At 35.6% G+C, this 19,170-nt stretch overlaps 1 protein-coding gene across 4 annotated transcripts in view; it reads left to right on the top strand.

Moving 5' to 3' along the window:
• cntn5 (contactin 5) overlaps positions 1-19,170 on the top strand; it is a 1,359,131-nt gene that overhangs the window by 859,513 nt on the left and 480,448 nt on the right. For all 4 annotated transcript variants that reach the window (XM_039744349.1, XM_039744347.1, XM_039744348.1 and 1 more), the window contains exon 7: positions 535-630. In XM_039744349.1, the coding sequence (XP_039600283.1) occupies positions 535-630 (96 nt within the window). The remainder of the gene's footprint in view (positions 1-534; positions 631-19,170) is intronic.

Genomic DNA, 19,170 nt, shown 5'->3' with positions numbered 1-19,170 from the left:
AAAATAGACAGATTCTTCTGAAATTTTGTAGTCATCTTGCAGTCTTTCATTTTTAAACCCTATAAAATTCTGTCTTCTATCTATTCAACTTTGAGCTGGAAATATTAAAAAAATTTAAAGGGAAATTTAAACCATTGCCCAGGATGTCACAAAATTTCACATACTCATTTAGGACTTGTAGTAACAAGTCAAGTAAAGTGACACCTTTTATTGGGTAACTAAAAAGATTACAATATGCAAGCTTTCGAGGCAACTCAGGCCCCTTCTTCAGGCAAGATGTTACTACTTGTTACTACATTCATAATGGCTAACACGGTACAACACCGTAGTACTATAGACATAAATGAATGACTTCTTAAACTTTCTGTTCAATCTAGAGCTTGAGTTCTGAGTTTTTAAAGATCAAAATTGTCAAATGCAGTAATGTTTTTGCATCTTGCTATATTTTTATAAAGTCATAAATATGGAGAAAGTCATGTGCTGGCCATATCAGATTTTTTTTTAATAAAACATATTTATGATCCATTGTTGCAGATCTTGGGAACTTCAGTGGAAAAGCCAGAGGAGCTGTGTCTGTGCGTGAAGGACAAGGAGTAGTGTTAATGTGCTCTCCACCCGATCATTCACCAGGTATCTACTGATTAATGCTGAAGTTAAACATGTATAACTTTTCACAGTCTTTGTGATACAATAAATTGTTTAGAGGGTTGAAAATAATTTGTATTTTGCTATATATTAGTAAGGTTATTGCATGTGTCTTTGTAATCTGATCTGCACTAGCAATAGTAGCTTAAAGCATTTGAGCTAGTATTTTGTTTTTTTAACTAATAATAAGCTTCCAAGATCAAAGATGAATTTGTATTCTGGGTCTTTTTTGGATATGTCAGTATTTGTTAGGCCTTCTGGGGAGCCGAAAACCTTTACTCAGAACATATTAGCCTGAGGCTAGAGATGAGGGGGGATTGTGCAAGCTTAAACTGTTAAGATCTAACTCAGCAAAAGGATCTTCGATGTCTAAGATGGTAACCGGATTTCTGGTCTGATAACAACACAGTACTATCTAAAATCTCAGAATTGAAAAGAAATGGGCCTAGATGATAAATGCTGTCTTATGATACCAGTATAGTAACTTCTTTACTGTTTTAATACATTTTCATTTATAGTACTTCAAGGCTTGAAAAGGCTTTTTATCTTGTATTCACTTTAATATTTTCATTTAAAAAAAAAATTTAGATTTTATAATCTATAGGCAGTGTAAGAGTTTACAGAATAGATTCTGTCCTTCTCTACTAAACACCTATTTCAGCTTGTAGAAGTAAGGCTGTAGTATATATACTATAGCGTGGTCCAGATCTAATTATGCAATTTTCATTACGCTATACCTTATTAAGTTTATTATATAGAGAATTCACAAAAAAATATTTTTGTTGAAGATAGATGGCAGCACCCGCCCTGCATTCCAAAATGGCAGGGAGACGGTTGTCAGTTGAACAGCAGGGATGATGTGTTTGCCATTTCATAATTGCATAATTAGATCTGGACCACCCTGTATATTCTGAATGTGAAGACTATAAATGGCTGATGCTTCCTCACTTGCTGCATTTATATTACAGTAGTTATTGCTACTTACTGTATCAAAAATGTGTGCTCCATAATTACAGCAGTCATTCCTTTTAATAGAATTTAATCACATGAATGAGTTCCTCTTATTATATTGGTTGTTCTGCCTGTATTTACAGCAAAAATAACATGATGGTTTTGATGCTGAATAGAAAACTTGTGCATTTCTTTTATCTGTAGTCAGTTATCATGAAGAGTGAAAATTATAGAGAATTTCAATGGATTTTTTTTTGCATTTTCTAGAATAATGCATTCCATTTTAGAAAAGAATGTAAAAAAGATATACATGGCACATTTTATACAAGAATACCACTCTTTAATAAAAATTACTGAAAGATATTAAGAAAAAAGTTGGCAGTGGAGAAATTACCACAAAATTCATATAATCTATCTATCTATCTATCTATCTATCTATCTATCTATCTATCTATCTATCTATCTATCTATCTATCTAAATACTGGCAGAACAATCAATATAATAAAAGAAACTCATTCATACGACTAAATTCTATTAAAAGGAATGACTGCTGTAATTATGTTTCAATATGGGGCATCTCAACAAGGATTGGGTCATACAGTATATTCCTGCAGAAAGTTGTGTGGCAGCATATCTCTGGTGGTGCTCCTGTTTGGACACTCACAGGACAGTATGGGAATATGTGATGTGACCTTTTGAGGTACTTTAAAGTCACTTTAGGAATCTACTCCAAGGAAGTTACTCTGTCACCTTAGAGGTGTTGCTGACTCCGTAGTGACTTTGTGTTGGGAGGGGAGTAAGGACAAAATTCACCTGAAAAGGAGTGAAGGAGGAAATGAAAGAATACTATGATATGAAAAAAATGTATCTGAAAGCTTGTTACATAAGCTATTGTGCAAAATAAAGAATCTTTTTGGACTAAAACATATACTGTCAACTTTAAGTGAAACAGGAAGATGTAAACAGCTATGCTGTTTAATTGTATCTTTTTTTTTGATTGGGAAAATAAAATCTGTTTTTCAACTCTCAAGTACTCAGACTCTCACTGACACAAGTGCCTCAAGATTCTTTGCTGGTTTGTCAGGAATGACTGCTGTCTACATTTAAATTGCACCACGACTGGGAATTATTTAATTATTAATTATTAGTATTCTTGGCTGGAAGCGGAAATAGAGAATTGTTAATTTGATTTGCCACTTACAATTCCTTCTCTCCTGAAGCCTTTTTCTCAGACCTTAGAATCAACTGCCTTTTATATACAGTATATATATATATATATATATATATATATATATATATATATATATATATATATATATATATATATAACATATTAATGTACAGTATGTACATTTGCAGTGTTTTTATTACTATTTGTTTTCAGGAAAATAGATTTTTGCCAGCACTGTACAAATTCATAATTCATTAAACTATCATTCAAGTCTTGTTAATTATTACACAGCCATGATGTTCTTGGAATAGAATAATGGTTTCTTATTCTTAACCTGCTGTCAAAGCCTTAGTCCAACAAGCTTGTCTTGATCTTCAGTCACTTCAATGCTTGTATAATCTAACTACAGTACAATACCTGGTCAATATTTCCTTTCTGGTTATTTCCAGTTACGCTGACAAGATTTTAGCAACATTTTTCTTAAGTTGTTATTATTTTTAAATTTCTTTTCTGCTTTCATTCCGTACATCTGTATCTATTTCCACTAATTAAAGAATTAATTTATAGTGTTAGAGTTTGTGTGATTAGTTTGTTTTGCTGTCTACTATCTGACCTCCTTGGCTTCAATTCCATATTAATCTTCATTGTTACGACTGATTCATTTTCCTGCTCCCATAAATGCAAATTTTAGTGGACATGCTGCTGAGATGGTACTTGTTTACTGATTTTTCTAATGATCAATTTCATTTATGGAGAGTTCCAGCTTATTTCTTATAGCATTGCGACCTTGGAATTATTTGCCATCTTAAATACAGACAAACTTTATAAAATCTGCCAGTAAACTGTTTAGATTGATTGTAACTTGGTGTAACAAGAGCATGTTAAGTAGTTGCGTAGACTCAGATATGCACCATGGTGTTACAATCACTTCTGACGTTAACCTGAAAACTGCTTCCTTTGTAATGTTTATCATTGTCTTTACATGATTTTATTTTACTGTAGATAAAAATCCTGACATACTTATGACTCAAACATGAAAATAGAGATAGTAGAGAGAGAGGTTGGAGCATGTTAATGAAGTTACTCCCTTAGGCTACTCATGTACTGTAGACAAAACTTGTTCAGACGGTCAAGGTAGTGGACTTGCAGCTTTTAAGGTCTCTGGTTGCCAGCTTATGTTAAGTATACTTATCTACCACCACCCACCCCAAATTTTCCTCAGAATTTCTTTAGGAATTTTCTGAAATGCTGGTATCTGTTTATTGTGGCCTGCTGTTCTTGTACTGGTTAACTTCAGTATTTGTGTTGACCGTTCAAATAACAAATTTGGAACTGTTTTTTTTTGCTTTTAATTGACTGCTTTAATTTATATCAGCATATTCATTTTCCCACTCACAAAAAAGACCATAAACTTAATTTGGTCTGCCCCTCTGGTATATCTACTTTTAATTTAACATGTTTGGATTTTATGGTATCTTACCACATGGCAGTCTAGTGTAATGTATGAACTGATTTTCCTAAGCCCCCTGCATAAGTAAAGCTTTCAGAAATGTAAAACATATCAATATTTCTTTTGTAAAGGACTTATCAGGATTACAACATCATAATGTTGATCAGTTGGTTTATTGTTATAATGATGTTGCAGCGTCTAAACTTAAGAAAGTGATGTTGTGGAAAAAACCTTCTTCTATATTCAAATAAATTCTCAGATACCAGATGAAAATGCAGAATGATTCCTTATTTGCACATAGATATGCACAAATGTCTCAGCCCATGGAGTGAGCAATCAAGAAAACAATTCACATTCACTTTCATACTTTTCTATTGCCATCACCTTATCTAATACATCACATAATCTAACTTTTAATATGCAGAATGTATACATGTTGATTCCTTCATCATTCTAAACATCACTTCATTAATAGGGGTGTCCTGTTGGTTTTCCCACTGATCTCATCACCACTTCATAATAGGGGTGTTTGGGCTTTCTCACTAATTTGTCCTTGCTTTTAATAGGGGTGTTCATTACACATTTATTTCATTTAACCTTAGCAACTATCTTGGTGGCTCCTCTGGATGAAGCAAAAGCCTCATGTGCCCAAGCATTTAGTTAATCCTTTAGTTACCTTCAGTTCTTTTCCTTACATTTTTAATAATCCATTGTTACAACTTCATTTAAGTATATGATTGTATTAAATTGTAAAAATGATCATTTCTCTCTAGTATAAAAAAATACTGGAGAGAAACAATAGGACCACGATATGTGATTTTCATGTTAAGATCACAGAAGACACTTAAAAGAGAGATTGGCCGCAAAGCATCTTGCGGGGACCTTAAACATGACACTTTGTGCCAAGAGATTGACCCAGAACATGAGATTCTTGCAAGACACCCCCTGCTTACACGTAAATAAGAGCAAGGGCAGCCAGCAAGCACACTCACTCATATTTTGGCTTTGAGCACACACAGATCCAGGGCTGTCACTGCATATAAAGCGTAAAAGGACAATACGTTGTAAATGAAACGTAGACGATAAAGCGAAGAAGAAAGCAGCATGGAGAAAAGAGACTCAAATGTGTTGGAGAGACAAAAAAGAAAAAGAATAATCTAAGTGCAAATTCAGAAAATAAGGAAAGTGATTATCAGTCTCGAACAAGTGAAATTGAAAAAAAAAGCACGTCCAATCTGGACGTTTCCGCTATACACAGGCAGAGCAGGTTAGAGATTATGAAAGCAGTGGAATTCAAAAGGTTAAAAAAAAATAGTTGGTGCAATACACATGTGGAGAAAGTTAAAGAATATGAAAGTAGGAAAATTAGAAAGTATAAAAAAAGAAAGTAAAGATCGCAGGAGCGCAAACAAATGGAAATTATTACTCAAAAAAGGCAATATAATCACGATGGACCAGGTGTCATTAAAAAAAGCAGCATAAAGCAAGGTCAGAAATAAAAGAATTGAAAAGAAAGTAAAATGTCATAAAAAGGTTAAAAACAAGGGGGCCAAACACATGCAGAGCAGGTTAGAGATAATGAAAACTGGAATTTCAAAAGACTCAAAAAAAAACGTAGGCACGAAACACATAAAGAGCAAGATACAGAATATGAAAGTAGAAAAAAACGACAGTGTCAAAAAAAGAAAGTAAACATCGCATTATCGCAAAGAAAGAAATTATTACTCGGAGAAATAACGAAAAGGCGAATAGAGATCGAATATGTGGACACAGGTGACATGTCAGAAGTATGTAAATATTGTAAGGCTTTGAAGTTTAAGTCAAGAGTATTTCAAAAATGTGGTTTACCTCACATGTTCCAAACAGAGAAAGCTATCCTGAATTATGGTACAAAGTCGTTAAACACATGTCTCACTGACCTCATTAAAAAGATTCAGCACGTTGGGACTCAAAAGATTCAAAATATTGTTTTTACAGAAAAAGAAAAATAGAGGTTGGCGAGCGAAGCCCCCTAGTATTGATTAAAAATATTTGATTACATTTCTATAGTCACTCCTTTAAAATCATGCATTGTTTCTTTTACACATTCAGCACATTTTTTTACCTGTGAACTATGTACTGTGAAAGTGCATGGCATGGTAGTTAGAACATCTCTATAAAAAGACAGGCCTTGCTGTATATGTGGAACTTTTTAAAGGGCCCATGGATTTATACCAGCAAGCAGTCTCTTCAGCTAAAACTATATATTTCTGTAACATTAGAAATAATGGTGAGCGAAATCCACATTATATTTTCCACCATTCATAAACTCTTACAACCATAAACTGTTTCAACAGTTTTATTTTTGTGTGATATTTGTGAAATATTCAAAAAATATTTTCCATCCCTCAGCATAACTAAACCTTCATTTTCTGTGAGATTTATGGGTGAGAGCAGTCCTGAGCACAAAATTGATGTATTTGTTCATGTCAGCTCTGTCTTTATCTTTGAGCTTGTAAACAAACTTAAGCCCTTGAGCTGCTCAACAAGGCCAATGCCCACTGCCTTGGTCAAGGCCTGTATGCCTGTTTTATGTACTCGTACAGCAGACATTGGTAATATGTCTCTTGTATTTGGTATTGTATCAATGGCTGCTGTCACACTAGTCTTAAAAAAGCAAGGTCTAGATTATGATAATTTCTCTAATTATACACCTATTTCCAGCTTTCCGTTTTTAACAAAGATACTGGAGCATCTGGTTTCAAAGATGAGGTTATGTTCCAGCTTTAGAATTCATTGGTGAGGCCTCATCTGGGGTACTCTCTACAGTTTAAGGCTCCAGGCTAACAAAAATGACATAGCAGTGCTTGAAAAAGTCCTTGAGAAGAGCGACTAGACTGATTCCAGAGCTACAGGTGATGAATTTTAAGAAAAGATAAGAAAAGCTGAGCCTTTTCAGCTTAAGCAAAAGAAGATTAAAATGAGACATGATTGAAGTATTTAAAATTATGAAGGGAATTAGTACAGTGAATGAAGGCTGTTAGTTTTAAATGAGGTCAACAAGTACACATGGACACAGTTGGAAACTTTCTTTACACAGAGAACCATAGACACTTGGAATAAGTTACCAAGTAGTGTGGTAGACAGTAGGACTTAAGAGATTTTCAAAACTTGCCTTGATTTTATTTTAGAAGAATTGAGTAGATAGGAATAGCAAACTTTGTTGGGTTGAATGGCATGTTCTTCTCTAGATTTTTCTAATGTTTTTATTTAATATTTAGAGGAACTAATGGATTTTAAGATCAACTGAGAGGGAGCAGTTACACAAGCAGAACTGATAGGACTCACATAGTTTTCTTTGGGCACACAATAGCATGGCATGCCTATTCTAATGACCAAAATATGAAATTGTCCACCTTAATAAAAGGATAGGTGTCTGTGTGTTTGTTCGGTTGTAATGTCACTATCATTCCACAAGACACCACATCACAAACATTTTAGCAATAAAATGAATTGTATTTTTAATTCCAACAAATGGCACATCACAAACATTAACACTGCTGTTACGATCCAATGCAGAATGGCATATAACAAAGACATATGCAGTGCATGGTGCACTGCAAATTGTAACACTGAGGTCTACGTTGATTACTTAAATTTCAACCCATCTTATATGGGTAGCACAGCTAGTTTATTTTTAGGTTGTGAAAGGCTTTCGAGGGGCAATCTGAAAAAAAATGATCAGTGTGAATCAGAAATCCAAAAATTCACTAAGGTAACCCAAACCAAAAGAGTATGGAGGAATTCCCAAAAATAAGTTTAAAAGAAAAAGAAAACCTGGGGAAAAAAATCAACTTGCACAAGCAGCCACTGTTCTTGAAAAGTAAACATTTGGAAAAGGGAATGTCCTGTATATTTAGATATTATTAAGGAAAATAAAATGAAACTTCAGATGTTAACTTTTCCTCAGCCTCAAAACAGAAGGCAGAGCTATTCCATTTAATTTTTTACTTTTTATCATTCTATGAATCTGCATCCTCTCACCATCATAGATTGTGAGCTGCTATGTGCCTGGGTAGATCAGAGTACCTATGAATGCTGATCTGCCATCTGACATATACACATGCTGCACAGTATTTTTGCTACTGCTGTTCATACTGCCATAGTTTCAGAGCTGCACTTTTATTAAACGTTGCCTTCAATATGTGACACAGAGTTGATGACAATTAAACCACTAGGCACAGCAATATATAGAACTGTGTTATTACTCCAGAGTCCTTTTTTACCACTCAATAAAACACAGACTGAAAAATATTACAAGTTTTAGATAGAATTTCCACATTTTTTTTACTGCTTTATTGGTTAATACAATGTAACAATGTCCACATTAGAGGGCCCAATGATTTTTATCATCTGTCATTTCTATTTACGTATGAAAGGTAAATTAACTGCATGAAATAAAATGTATTTATGAAACCCTACTTCATTATAAAAAATAGAAAAATGTTAAAGCAAATGTAATTTGCTTTTTTAATTTACTCTAATATGAGAATGTGTTGGCCTTGACAAAATCTGTACTTATAGAATGAGACTGTTGACACTTTTTCTATAGTGTCGTTTCTTGTGACTGAAGACAGAGAAATATGATTAAAGTTAGTAAAAAATCTTTTATTAATACACACCAGGCAAAGGTAAAATGACAGAGAAGCACAGTCCTAGGACACCTGCCCTTCATCTGCCTCGAGGGGTCGGTGTCCCAAATCTTTTATAGGGCCTTTGTCTTATGACTTTAGTTGCACAAGAATTTCAAACCGTTACATCTTACAACATTTTGCTTGGATCAGCATTTACCACATCCTTTAAGTTCATCAGTTGGTCACTTGTGGTTTTAGTTCATCAGTTGGTCACTTGTGGTTTTTTGTTTGTTAGGAGAAACAAGAAGTTGCACTTGTCATGTGCACTATGGACAAGACAGGGTCTGCATGGCTTTTGTCACGTACACCAGATTTGATCAAACTGTTTATTATTTTTCCACAAGACTAAACTAGGTTGTATAAAAACTTTGCAGGACCATCTACAAGTCAGTAAAAGGTCACAAAGCTGATGTTTTTGCATTTTAGAGCAATTTTTAAGGGTGCATTACCTGTACTGTATGCAACAAATTGTGCCAAATATGATATATGGATCAGACTGTATTCATGTCTCCTATTTTATCACACAAAACCAGGTTGACTATGCTATTTTCATTGAGTACCACAGCTTTAGATTTTGTTTAGCTTGTACCCAGATATTTTTTTACGTCGACCATTTTAGGGTTCAGTAACAGGAAAGAGATGTATGGAACACTGACATGGGTATTATAGGGTGATTTCTTTACTTTTTCTTATTCTTGATTGAACATGTAACCTCACATTAGAAAATATTATATGAAAGTGGTCAAACTTTCAGATTTTCTTTTAAAGTTGTCCTTGTAGAGTTATGGTAGTGACATATGGCCAAGTTAAGAAAATTGCTGTCAGAAAAAAAGTGTTGTTTAATGCGAGAACAAGCAGTAGGAACATTCATATTTGGCGCTAAGTGAGTGATCTCCAACATAAAATGCCAAACATAGTACCACAGAAGTAAAAAGTGAAACGTTTTTATTTTTATGTCATTCAATCTCCTTGATTTGGCCTTTGTGAGGGTGCTTTTGTAGCCACTTATACGGTATTTTATGTACTAGCACACCACCACAATATACAGTATACTGTACTCTTATTCAGATTTATAACTTGTCCTTACCTATAAAAGATGACACCTCATTCATTTACAATAAAATTAAAACAACTTTGAATACTGGAACACATACCTAAAGTACTTCTTGTCAGGCAGATATATTGTGTGCTGGCAAAAAACTTGTGAAAAATACCAATAATTTGGACAAAGATCAATGGTAGAAATTGAATATATCAAAAAACATTTTAAGCATTTGTCATAACTTAATAGAAGCAAATTGATTTTGAGTGAAATTAACAAAGTTAAATGAAACCCTATGACACTTTCATCAAAAACTGAAGATAGAAATATAATACTGAACGCACTTAATGCTTTCTAAATCTGCATTCATGTGGTGACATTGCCAGCAAGAGGCAGAGTTTGGTGAAAGCAGTTTTTACATTTCTTTAGTGCAGATATATGGACAAATAAACAATTGTAGTCTTTAGTGGATTTAATTTGCCTTAAGCATCTTCTTCCTGTTAAACATTTCATTTTTCTTTACTGTGTAACAAGCATGTTATATGCAACAGTATTCCTGCTAAAAGAAGTAACCTTTCCTATTGATTTTTTATTTATTTTTTTCTTATTATATCAAGGTCATTGTGCCCGGCTGCCATCTACTTCTTTTATCTCTTCTTCAGTACCTATTGTTTCCTTCACTGCTACTCTATCAAGCTGTCCTGCTCTTTCTGTATGAAATTAACAGCAATGCCTTGAGGCATTTAAGTTTTTTACAGGCTTCCCCAGCTTTTTATTTGGTGCAGTAATTACAAAGTTCTTTTCTTTAGTGTCTTCTTTCACACTGGTGGGCTTAAAAATATAGAAGTATTCATTTTTATCTATATACAGTACCAATTGAGATAGTCCATTGCTAATAATACATGCACTGTGTGCCTGTTTTTTTTGGAGGACTTAAAAGTCTACCACTGAATAGTTTTTCATTATTTTATGTTTCACTAACATATAGAATGCATTCAACTGTATGTGAAATGCTTCTGCGAGATTCTAGCTATATATTGTGAAAGAAATCAGCCTTGACACACAGAAAAAGGTTTGGGGCAGCCACCCGTGTACTTAATCCCTGGATACAAAAGGGCAAATACAAGCAAAGTTGTGAATAGGTGTGAGTCTAAAATTGAACTGAATACATGTGGAGGATGTCTTGCTTTTATTGGAGGTCGGCGGAAGTGACATCATCTGAGGGTCTGAACCAGAAGTGAGTTTCTTGTGGCCAGAACCGGAGGAGAAGCTCTTGTGGCTGGAACCAGAAGTGACATCTTCAGAGCCGGAGTCAGGCAGAATTTCCCGTATTTGATCTGCAGGAATATCAGAGGAAAGATTAGTGTATCCCGCCACCTCCTGGCCTGGTGTGGAATTAAATTTGATTGGTCCCTTTAGCTGTCTCCCATGCGCACATGTGTGTCAATATTAACTATCCTGTCAAGCCATCCTGCCATTTTCTGTTTTGGTGTTGTACTTGGCGGCTACCTGAATTTTGAATTAATCTTCAATTCAAGTGTTTATTTTACCATTTGAGTGACTTCTCCAAAGCTTTTCTCTGCCTCTCTAATTCTGACGTTCTCTGTCATACTTTATTATTTCTTCTTCTGCTTCTTCTCTATAAAATAATTTATCGTAATTATTTCTTTAATGGTCTTGCTTATATTATCAACAGCTGGATACAAAAAATTCAAAAAAGCAGAAGCTTGACTTTTGCCTCTAACCAGACAGAGTGATCATAATACACACTAGCAATTTAGACTAGATTTGTTTCCTGCGAAATACAGAATCCTCTGTTATAAGCCTACTGTTAACTTTCAAGACTGAAAACCAACTCTCTTTTATAATTGTATGTACAAAATTCTAAGATTGGTAAGTCTGTTGTCAGAATGTTATTAGTCCTAAATTGTATTAGTAAAATATGTTCTTTTAATCATGTGGTTTGTACTTCTGTTTGAAATCTGTATGTGAGACTCCATTAATTATAACATACTAATGAAGGTTAAAGACCTGCCTTTCCATTCTTTGTTTCTACAACTTTATCTCTCTAAAAATGAACTCATATCATTTTATTGTGCTATAGCTCATACAGGCTTAAATGAATTCCAGCATATTATACAGTATACATATATATATATATATTATTAACTTGAAATTCAATCTTAAAATAACAATCCAATGAAAGAAATAAAAATGGAGAGTTAACTATAGAAACATAGAAAGTAGTGGAGTACACACATGAGCAAAATACATTGTAGAGATCTTTGATTTTGTTGTAATGTTATCCATGTTGCCATGTTAATCTTGACACATAGTATTCTTTGCGAAACTTCTGCAGACATCGTGCAAAGAGTAAAGCTGAGATCATGGATAGCAGTTGTCACAGTCATGTCTCCTATCCTTCTACTGCACCAGTGGCACCTGTTAAAATTCTTTGTTACACCTTCATTAATTTATGCTGGTTATGGCATTTTTATACAGTATGTTGTATTTGAAAATTTTTATAACTTTTATCTTTCGGATAATAATGTTTTGTCTGTGATCCAGTTTCTAGTTGGTACTCTTGTTTTATTGATTTGGTTTTCATTTAGATTCCTGCTTTTTGGAATCTCTTGCCTGTCCTCTTTTTATGAGTTTGCTTTTTCCTTTTTGGTGCCTTTCACCTCTTATTTTTGCCTAGTGATCACTATGAAAAGTTTAAAAACCCTTTTCTTTGCTGGTGCCCATAACAGTCCCACCTTCTCTCAAAAGTCAGAGGGTCTTGATCCTAAGTTCATCATTTGTCTGCCAGTCATTGCTCTCATGGCTGAGAGTTCAGTCATTTAATCTAGTAGAGAAACGAGGAACAACAAAATTGACTCATGTAGTCTGCCTTTAATTAATGGCCATTTTAGACATTTTTGATAGGGTTATTTTTCCAGGATCTTTCTAATGTCTTTCTAAAAGGCATTTTTTCTTCTCACTTGTACTGTTAAGTTGTTACTATGCTGGTATTGTATTTCCTGTCTAAAGTGTGTACATACTGCAAATGGAGCTAAATAAAATAAAAATGGATAACTTGTTTAGTTTTTTTCACAAGTGGACATTATATGTAAATGTGTATCTCTGTAAAATAAGTTAAGTCATGTCAAGTTGCTTTATTGTCATATCCATTCACAGTATTGCAGCATACAGTGGCATGGAATGACATTCCCCAAGACCGTGGCACAAAATGCAGAGCATAGAGGTCTCACTGATCTTTTCTGCTGTGTATACTATCGTTTGTAGGACCTTAAAGTCAGAGACTTTGCAGTTCCTAAACCAGATAGTAATGAAGGTGGTTAGAATCCTCTTGATGATGCCCCTGTAGAATGTGGTTAAAAATGGGGGGTGGCAAATTTGCCTTCTTCAGCCTCTGAAAGAAGTAGAAATGCAACTGTGCCTTCTTGGCAATGGAAGTGGTCAATCAATCAATCAACATTTATTTATATAGCACATATTCATACAAAAAAATGTAGCTCAAAGTGCTTTACAAAATGAATAGAGAAATAGAAGACACAATAAAAGATAAACATAAGTCAACATTAATTAACATAGAATAAGAGTAAGGTCCGATGGCCAGGGTGGACAGAAAAACAAAAAACTCCAAAGGCTGGAGAAAAAATAAAATCTGTAGGGGTTCCAGACCAAGAGACCGCCCAGTCCCCTCTGGGCAATCTACCTAACATAAGTCAAACAGTCCTCTTTGTATTTAGGGTTTTCATGGAAGGACCTGGTGATGATGGTCACGTAGACTTCTGGCTTTCAGTCCATCAATGTTGGTGCATCATGATGGTGTCAGCGTACCAAGTAAGGCCAGCTGTTACATGCACACAAAGGCATTTGATGCTCTTTAACAATTCCACCGCAGGGCCCTCAATGTGCAATGGGTTGTTGACAGATTAAGTCTTCCAGAAATTAGCAATCATCTCTTTCGTCTCATCCATATTAAGAGGCAGATTGTTGCACTTTCAGCATTCTGCCAGTCATCGTATCTCCATTCTGTTAGATGACTCATTCCCATTGCTGATGAGACTTAACCACTGTTGTGCCATTCACAAACTCATTGATGGTGTTAGAGCTGTACAATTGTGAGTCAGCTTAAGTCTGGTGGGCTTAAGTGTTCAGCGTGATGGTACTGGAGATATTGTTTTCAATGAAGTGCTTGGGCTCTCACTGTCAGGAAGTTCATGATCCAGTTGCATAGGGAAATGTTGTAGCCTAGCAGACTCAACTTCTCTGTGACCTTCTTAGGGATGATGGTGTGTGTGTGCGTGTGTGTGTGTGCGTGTGTGCGTGTGTGGGCGTGTGTGAATGTATACAGTGGAACCTAGGTTGTCAAACATAATTTTTCCTAATGGCTGCTCGGAAACCAATTTGTTTCAAAACTAAAACCATTTTCCCATAAGAATTAATGTAAAATAGATTAAACCATTCCTGAACCCCAGAAGATTGCTTATTTAACCTTTATAACACTACTTTAATCACAAAATCATATATAAAAACAATGAAAATGCATACATTTTATGCTTACATAAAATAGGATATGCTTCGCAGTTAGGAGACCCAGGTTAATTTCTTGGGTCCTCCCTGCGTGGAGTTTGCATGTTCTCCCCATGTCTGGCGTGGGTTTCTTCCGGGTACTCCAGTTTCCTCTCACAGTCCAAAGTCATGCAGGTTAGGTGCATTGGTGATTATAAATTGTCCCTAGTGTGAGCTTGGTGCGTGTGTGTGTGTGCGCACCCTGTGGTGGGCATGCTCCCTGCCCGGGGTTTGTTTCCTGCCTTGCGGCCAGTGTTGGCTGGGATTGGCTCCAGCAGACCCCCGTGACCCTGTAGTTAGGATATAGCGGGTTGGATAATGGATGGATGGACAATAAATAGATAAAATATAAATGGAGATTTACCTTTACTTTACCTGTATGGAGAGGAGTTGATGTAGTAAGTGGAAGGTGGTGAGGAAGGGGAGAGATATTATTCTTTGGGAGGGGAGTCCCCTTCCAAAAAAAACAACAGGTAACTGTCCTGCTGGAATTTTTTCTGTTTCTCTTTTTTGTCTTTTGGCACCACTCGACCAGCTAACTGTTTCTCGTTTAACCAAATCAACGACAATTTTTCCATTTCTTCATTCGCCTGTGATGTTTTTTTACTAAGAACTTTCACTCCTTTTGCAACATCACCTCCCTTGATTACCTGTTTAATTTTGAGCATACAGATTAACAGCATTTTCATGTTTGGATATGATTTCTGTTTTCACCTCTATCATGTTTCTTACAACTTTTGTTTTCGCTTTGCTGCTATCACTATCCTTCTTTGACCCCAGGGTGGCTTATTTAATAATAATGGATATTAAAAAACAACGAAACGTAAAGAAAATCAAGAAAAGGCACTGCAAATTCAAGCAGGAATCTGCACTGAGCGGAGACTGCGGCGAAACTGACACTCTCCTGCCGTACATTTCAGCCTACAGAGCACATGGTTGCTGGTTTGCCTGTTCTGGAACTGAGATTCTGTTCAGAAATCAGTGTGTTTTTGTTCAGAAAATATGCTTGTGAACAAATTTGTTTGGGATGAGAATTGTTCAACAACTGAGGTTCCATTGTATGTGTGTATATATATATATATATATATGTGTGTGTTTGTATGTTTTTTGTCAAGCTTGGCTCACAGAGTTGCACCAGAGACAGTGAGACGAGTCCAATAAAATAACTCTTTGCAAAAAATGAATTTTTCTTCAGCACATAAGCACACTGCACATGAAGCATCGCAGCAATTGCCCTGCTTTAGTTTGCTTCTTAAGGTTAAAAGAACATAAAGCCTTCTTCATCAAGGAGGTTCAGTGGCTGGGAAGCATCTGCTGGGTCAGTTGCAGTTTGTAGAGGAGAAGACAGGAGAGATAGCAAAAGCGTAAGTGAAGGCTCAGCCTTAAATTTTCTAAGCATCGTGCCACAAGAACGTTACATGGTAATGGTGACGCTGATCCTGCACATGGCTTCTTAGAAGTGTGCTTCTTTCTGCTTGAAATACTGTTTAACAGGTTTCTCTGTCTTTGTCTTCTTGTCTCTTTCTTTCTTTCTTTCTCTCTCTGCCTCCTCCACTCATTCTGGCAAGCTTTGTCCTCCTCTTCTTGACTCTGGATCCTTGAGATGAGGCAGGCAGCTTCTTTTATATGAAACCATGGAGTACTTCTGTTGTCCCATAATTATGGCCCGGGAGCACTTCCGGGTTAGGCTGGAATCCGATAAAGAAGTGCTCACTAGTCCCTGCAGCACCCTCTGGGCAGCACCCATAGAACCCAACAGGGCTGAGCCAAAGAAGTCCAATTCCCATGATGCCCTGTGGGAATCCATGGCACTGCTGCAACCTTGGGGGGCTGCTGCTTAGTGATCCAGGGGAGATAATGCCCTGTGCAGGCTGTCTCCCCATGTCATTTCATACTGAGGACATCCAGACCGGGTATATGGGGACTTGGCAATAGACCCCAAACCATTATACAATTCTCTGGTTCTCCTTTTTTTCTCCTATTTGCCCAGCATAATATCATCAGACTGTGCAGTTAATTGGACAGACAGCTATTCTATGGTAAACAGATTATCATTTTGCAGCCTAAAGATTTCAACTTTAAAGAGTGAAAGCTACAGGCAAACTTAAAATATGTCAAAAATATGACTCAGAATGTTGTTCCATAAAAAAAATTCTTCCCACCATGTTATGTGCTTTGAAAACAATTTAGGGATGAAGTTTTATTATTGCGATATACTATAAAACTTGATTTTCTATTATGGTTTGTGATGAAGGAGCAGATATATTTAAGAAACTGATGACAAAACAGGGAAAAATAAAATTGAATAGTGAGATTTCTACGATATGTTTTTTACAGGTTAGGGTTTTTATAAATATTTATTAAGGTAAAACAGTGAGATTACATATATTTGTTATATTTACACTACAATTTGTTTTCATTGTAATTGAAGTTGGCACCTAAGTTCTAAGAATCTCTTTTTTGGAGGGATAAAGCACTTTGCTCATTCTTTTTGTGGGCAATTCTGGCATCAGTGGTTGGCTAGGAAGGTAACTGGAGCAAAGCAGATCTCTTAACTCATGTACATGTCCTTAAACAAATGTGGAAAACTAGATAGATAAAGTCCTCATTTTTATCTCAATGTCTTCCATTCATGCTTCAGTTTTATTGAATCCACTGGGAGCTAAGCCTATCCCAATAGCAAATGGTACATAGAGGTTTTACACATGCAAACACTCAAATTCAGTCATGCACAGGTAGTTTATAATAAGCAAGAGAAGAAAACTAACCACGTGTACATTATGACATGGAGATGTGAAAGGAAGGAAGTGTCTGGTGGGGAAAACAGTCATCTGAGATCAGAGACAATATGCAAACTCCACTAATACATGAAATAAGGTGAAAATGTGGAACAGGAGACTTCATATATAAATAGAAACTAACTTTGGAGTGGGTTAATTTTACAATAATCTTGAGGTTTTCAAGTAGCAATCTTGTTCAGCACAAGTCTTTTATTTAATCTTTCAGACTGTGTTAGTCATTTTCAGAATCTTCTCAACATGGCACCTTCTATTTTTGGTAAATGAACAACACTTTAATTGCAGAGAAACTTTAGCTGTTCATTCATACATTTTAATTTCTATTGTTAGATTATAGAACTTGAAAGCCATTCACAGAATCATTGAGTGCAAGGCAGGAAACAAACCTGGACAAGATGCAAATCCATTAATTAAAATGTTCACTTTCATTCAAACCATTCTATTCCAAGTAAACTCACAAGTTAGTTTTTAAATGTTATAAGGGCAAATTAATTCACTTAAGGAAAAACTTACAAAAGTGAGAAAATAAGGAATGATATGTCAATTTTAAGTGGATTTGTTCTGAGATGGTTTGTAATGGAAACAAGCTGGGGGATTGTCCTGCATAATCACCATTTTACACTTGCACTTGATATCCAGTCATCATTACATCAGTTTCCTCTAGCTTGTCTTGGAAAATAAACCTCTGGAGGTTTATTCATGAATTGATTAAATAAAATGTAAATATTGATCTGGGCAAATCTCTGTCAAATACCTTATAAGAAATCATAAGAAGAATAAGAAACTATATTTTGTTAGAAAATGGATCATCAGAAATATACCTGTTATGGCCCAAAAGTGGATATACTCCAAATTCCCATTGTGCTTTTATGTACATGCATTTCAGACATACATATTCCAAATAAGATCAATAGTGTGTCTCAATATTCTGTCCATTAATAGCACAAACAGGAGTTGACTTACACTTGGATCCATCAAAGGTGAAGGATGGATGTCAAGTACTAGATAGACTCCCTGAACAAAGAACACCTGCAGACCTTCTGACAGAAAGGCTATGGTAACTCACATAAATACTCTATACAATTGTGGTGAAGCATCTCAGAATGCACACCACATAAAACCTTTAGGCTTATAGGCTTAAAGGCAGAAGACCACATGGGATTCCACCCCTGTCTACCAAGAAAAAAAATACCAAGGCTGCAGTGGGAACAGGCGCACCAAAACTGGACATTTCAAGACTAAAAAAACATAGCCTAGCCTGATAAAGGCACACAGATGGAAGGGTCAGAATTTGATACCAACAACATGAATCGATGCACCCAACTAATCTTGTGTCAACAATCCAGGCTGTTGGTGATGGTGTAATTGTGTGAGAAATATTTTTTTGGCACACTTTGGGCCCATTAGCTGACCATGTGCACCCATTCATGGCCACCATTTGCTTGCTTTGTCCAACATGAAAATGTAACATGTCACAAAGTAAAATGAATCTGAAACCATTCAGTGCTATTCATTGGCCTTTTTGGTAACCAGATCTGAATCCAACAGAACACCATGCTCGTGCAGGTGACATATGTGCAGAACTGTGTAATGCAATCTTTTCAACATGAACCAGAATCTCAAAAGAATGTTTTCAACATCTTGTAGAATCTATGTCATGAAGAACTGAGGTTGTTTTGAGAGCAAAAGGAGGTGCTTTTCAATAATAGTACAGTGTTCCTAATAATTTGCTCAGTAACTATGTATATTTCATTTAAGAGCCTTTTCAGGTTGTTAAAGAAGTTTAATTGAGACCCAAAACTGAATTTCTAGACAGTTAACCAGCCTATTTTTGCTTTCATAGATAATAAGTACTCCT

The sequence above is a fragment of the Polypterus senegalus genome, chromosome 2 (assembly GCF_016835505.1).
Source record: "Polypterus senegalus isolate Bchr_013 chromosome 2, ASM1683550v1, whole genome shotgun sequence".
Taxonomy (NCBI): Eukaryota; Metazoa; Chordata; class Cladistia; order Polypteriformes; family Polypteridae; genus Polypterus; species Polypterus senegalus.
Note: the sequence above shows the minus strand (reverse complement) of the source record. Positions and strands in the feature narration are given on the sequence as shown.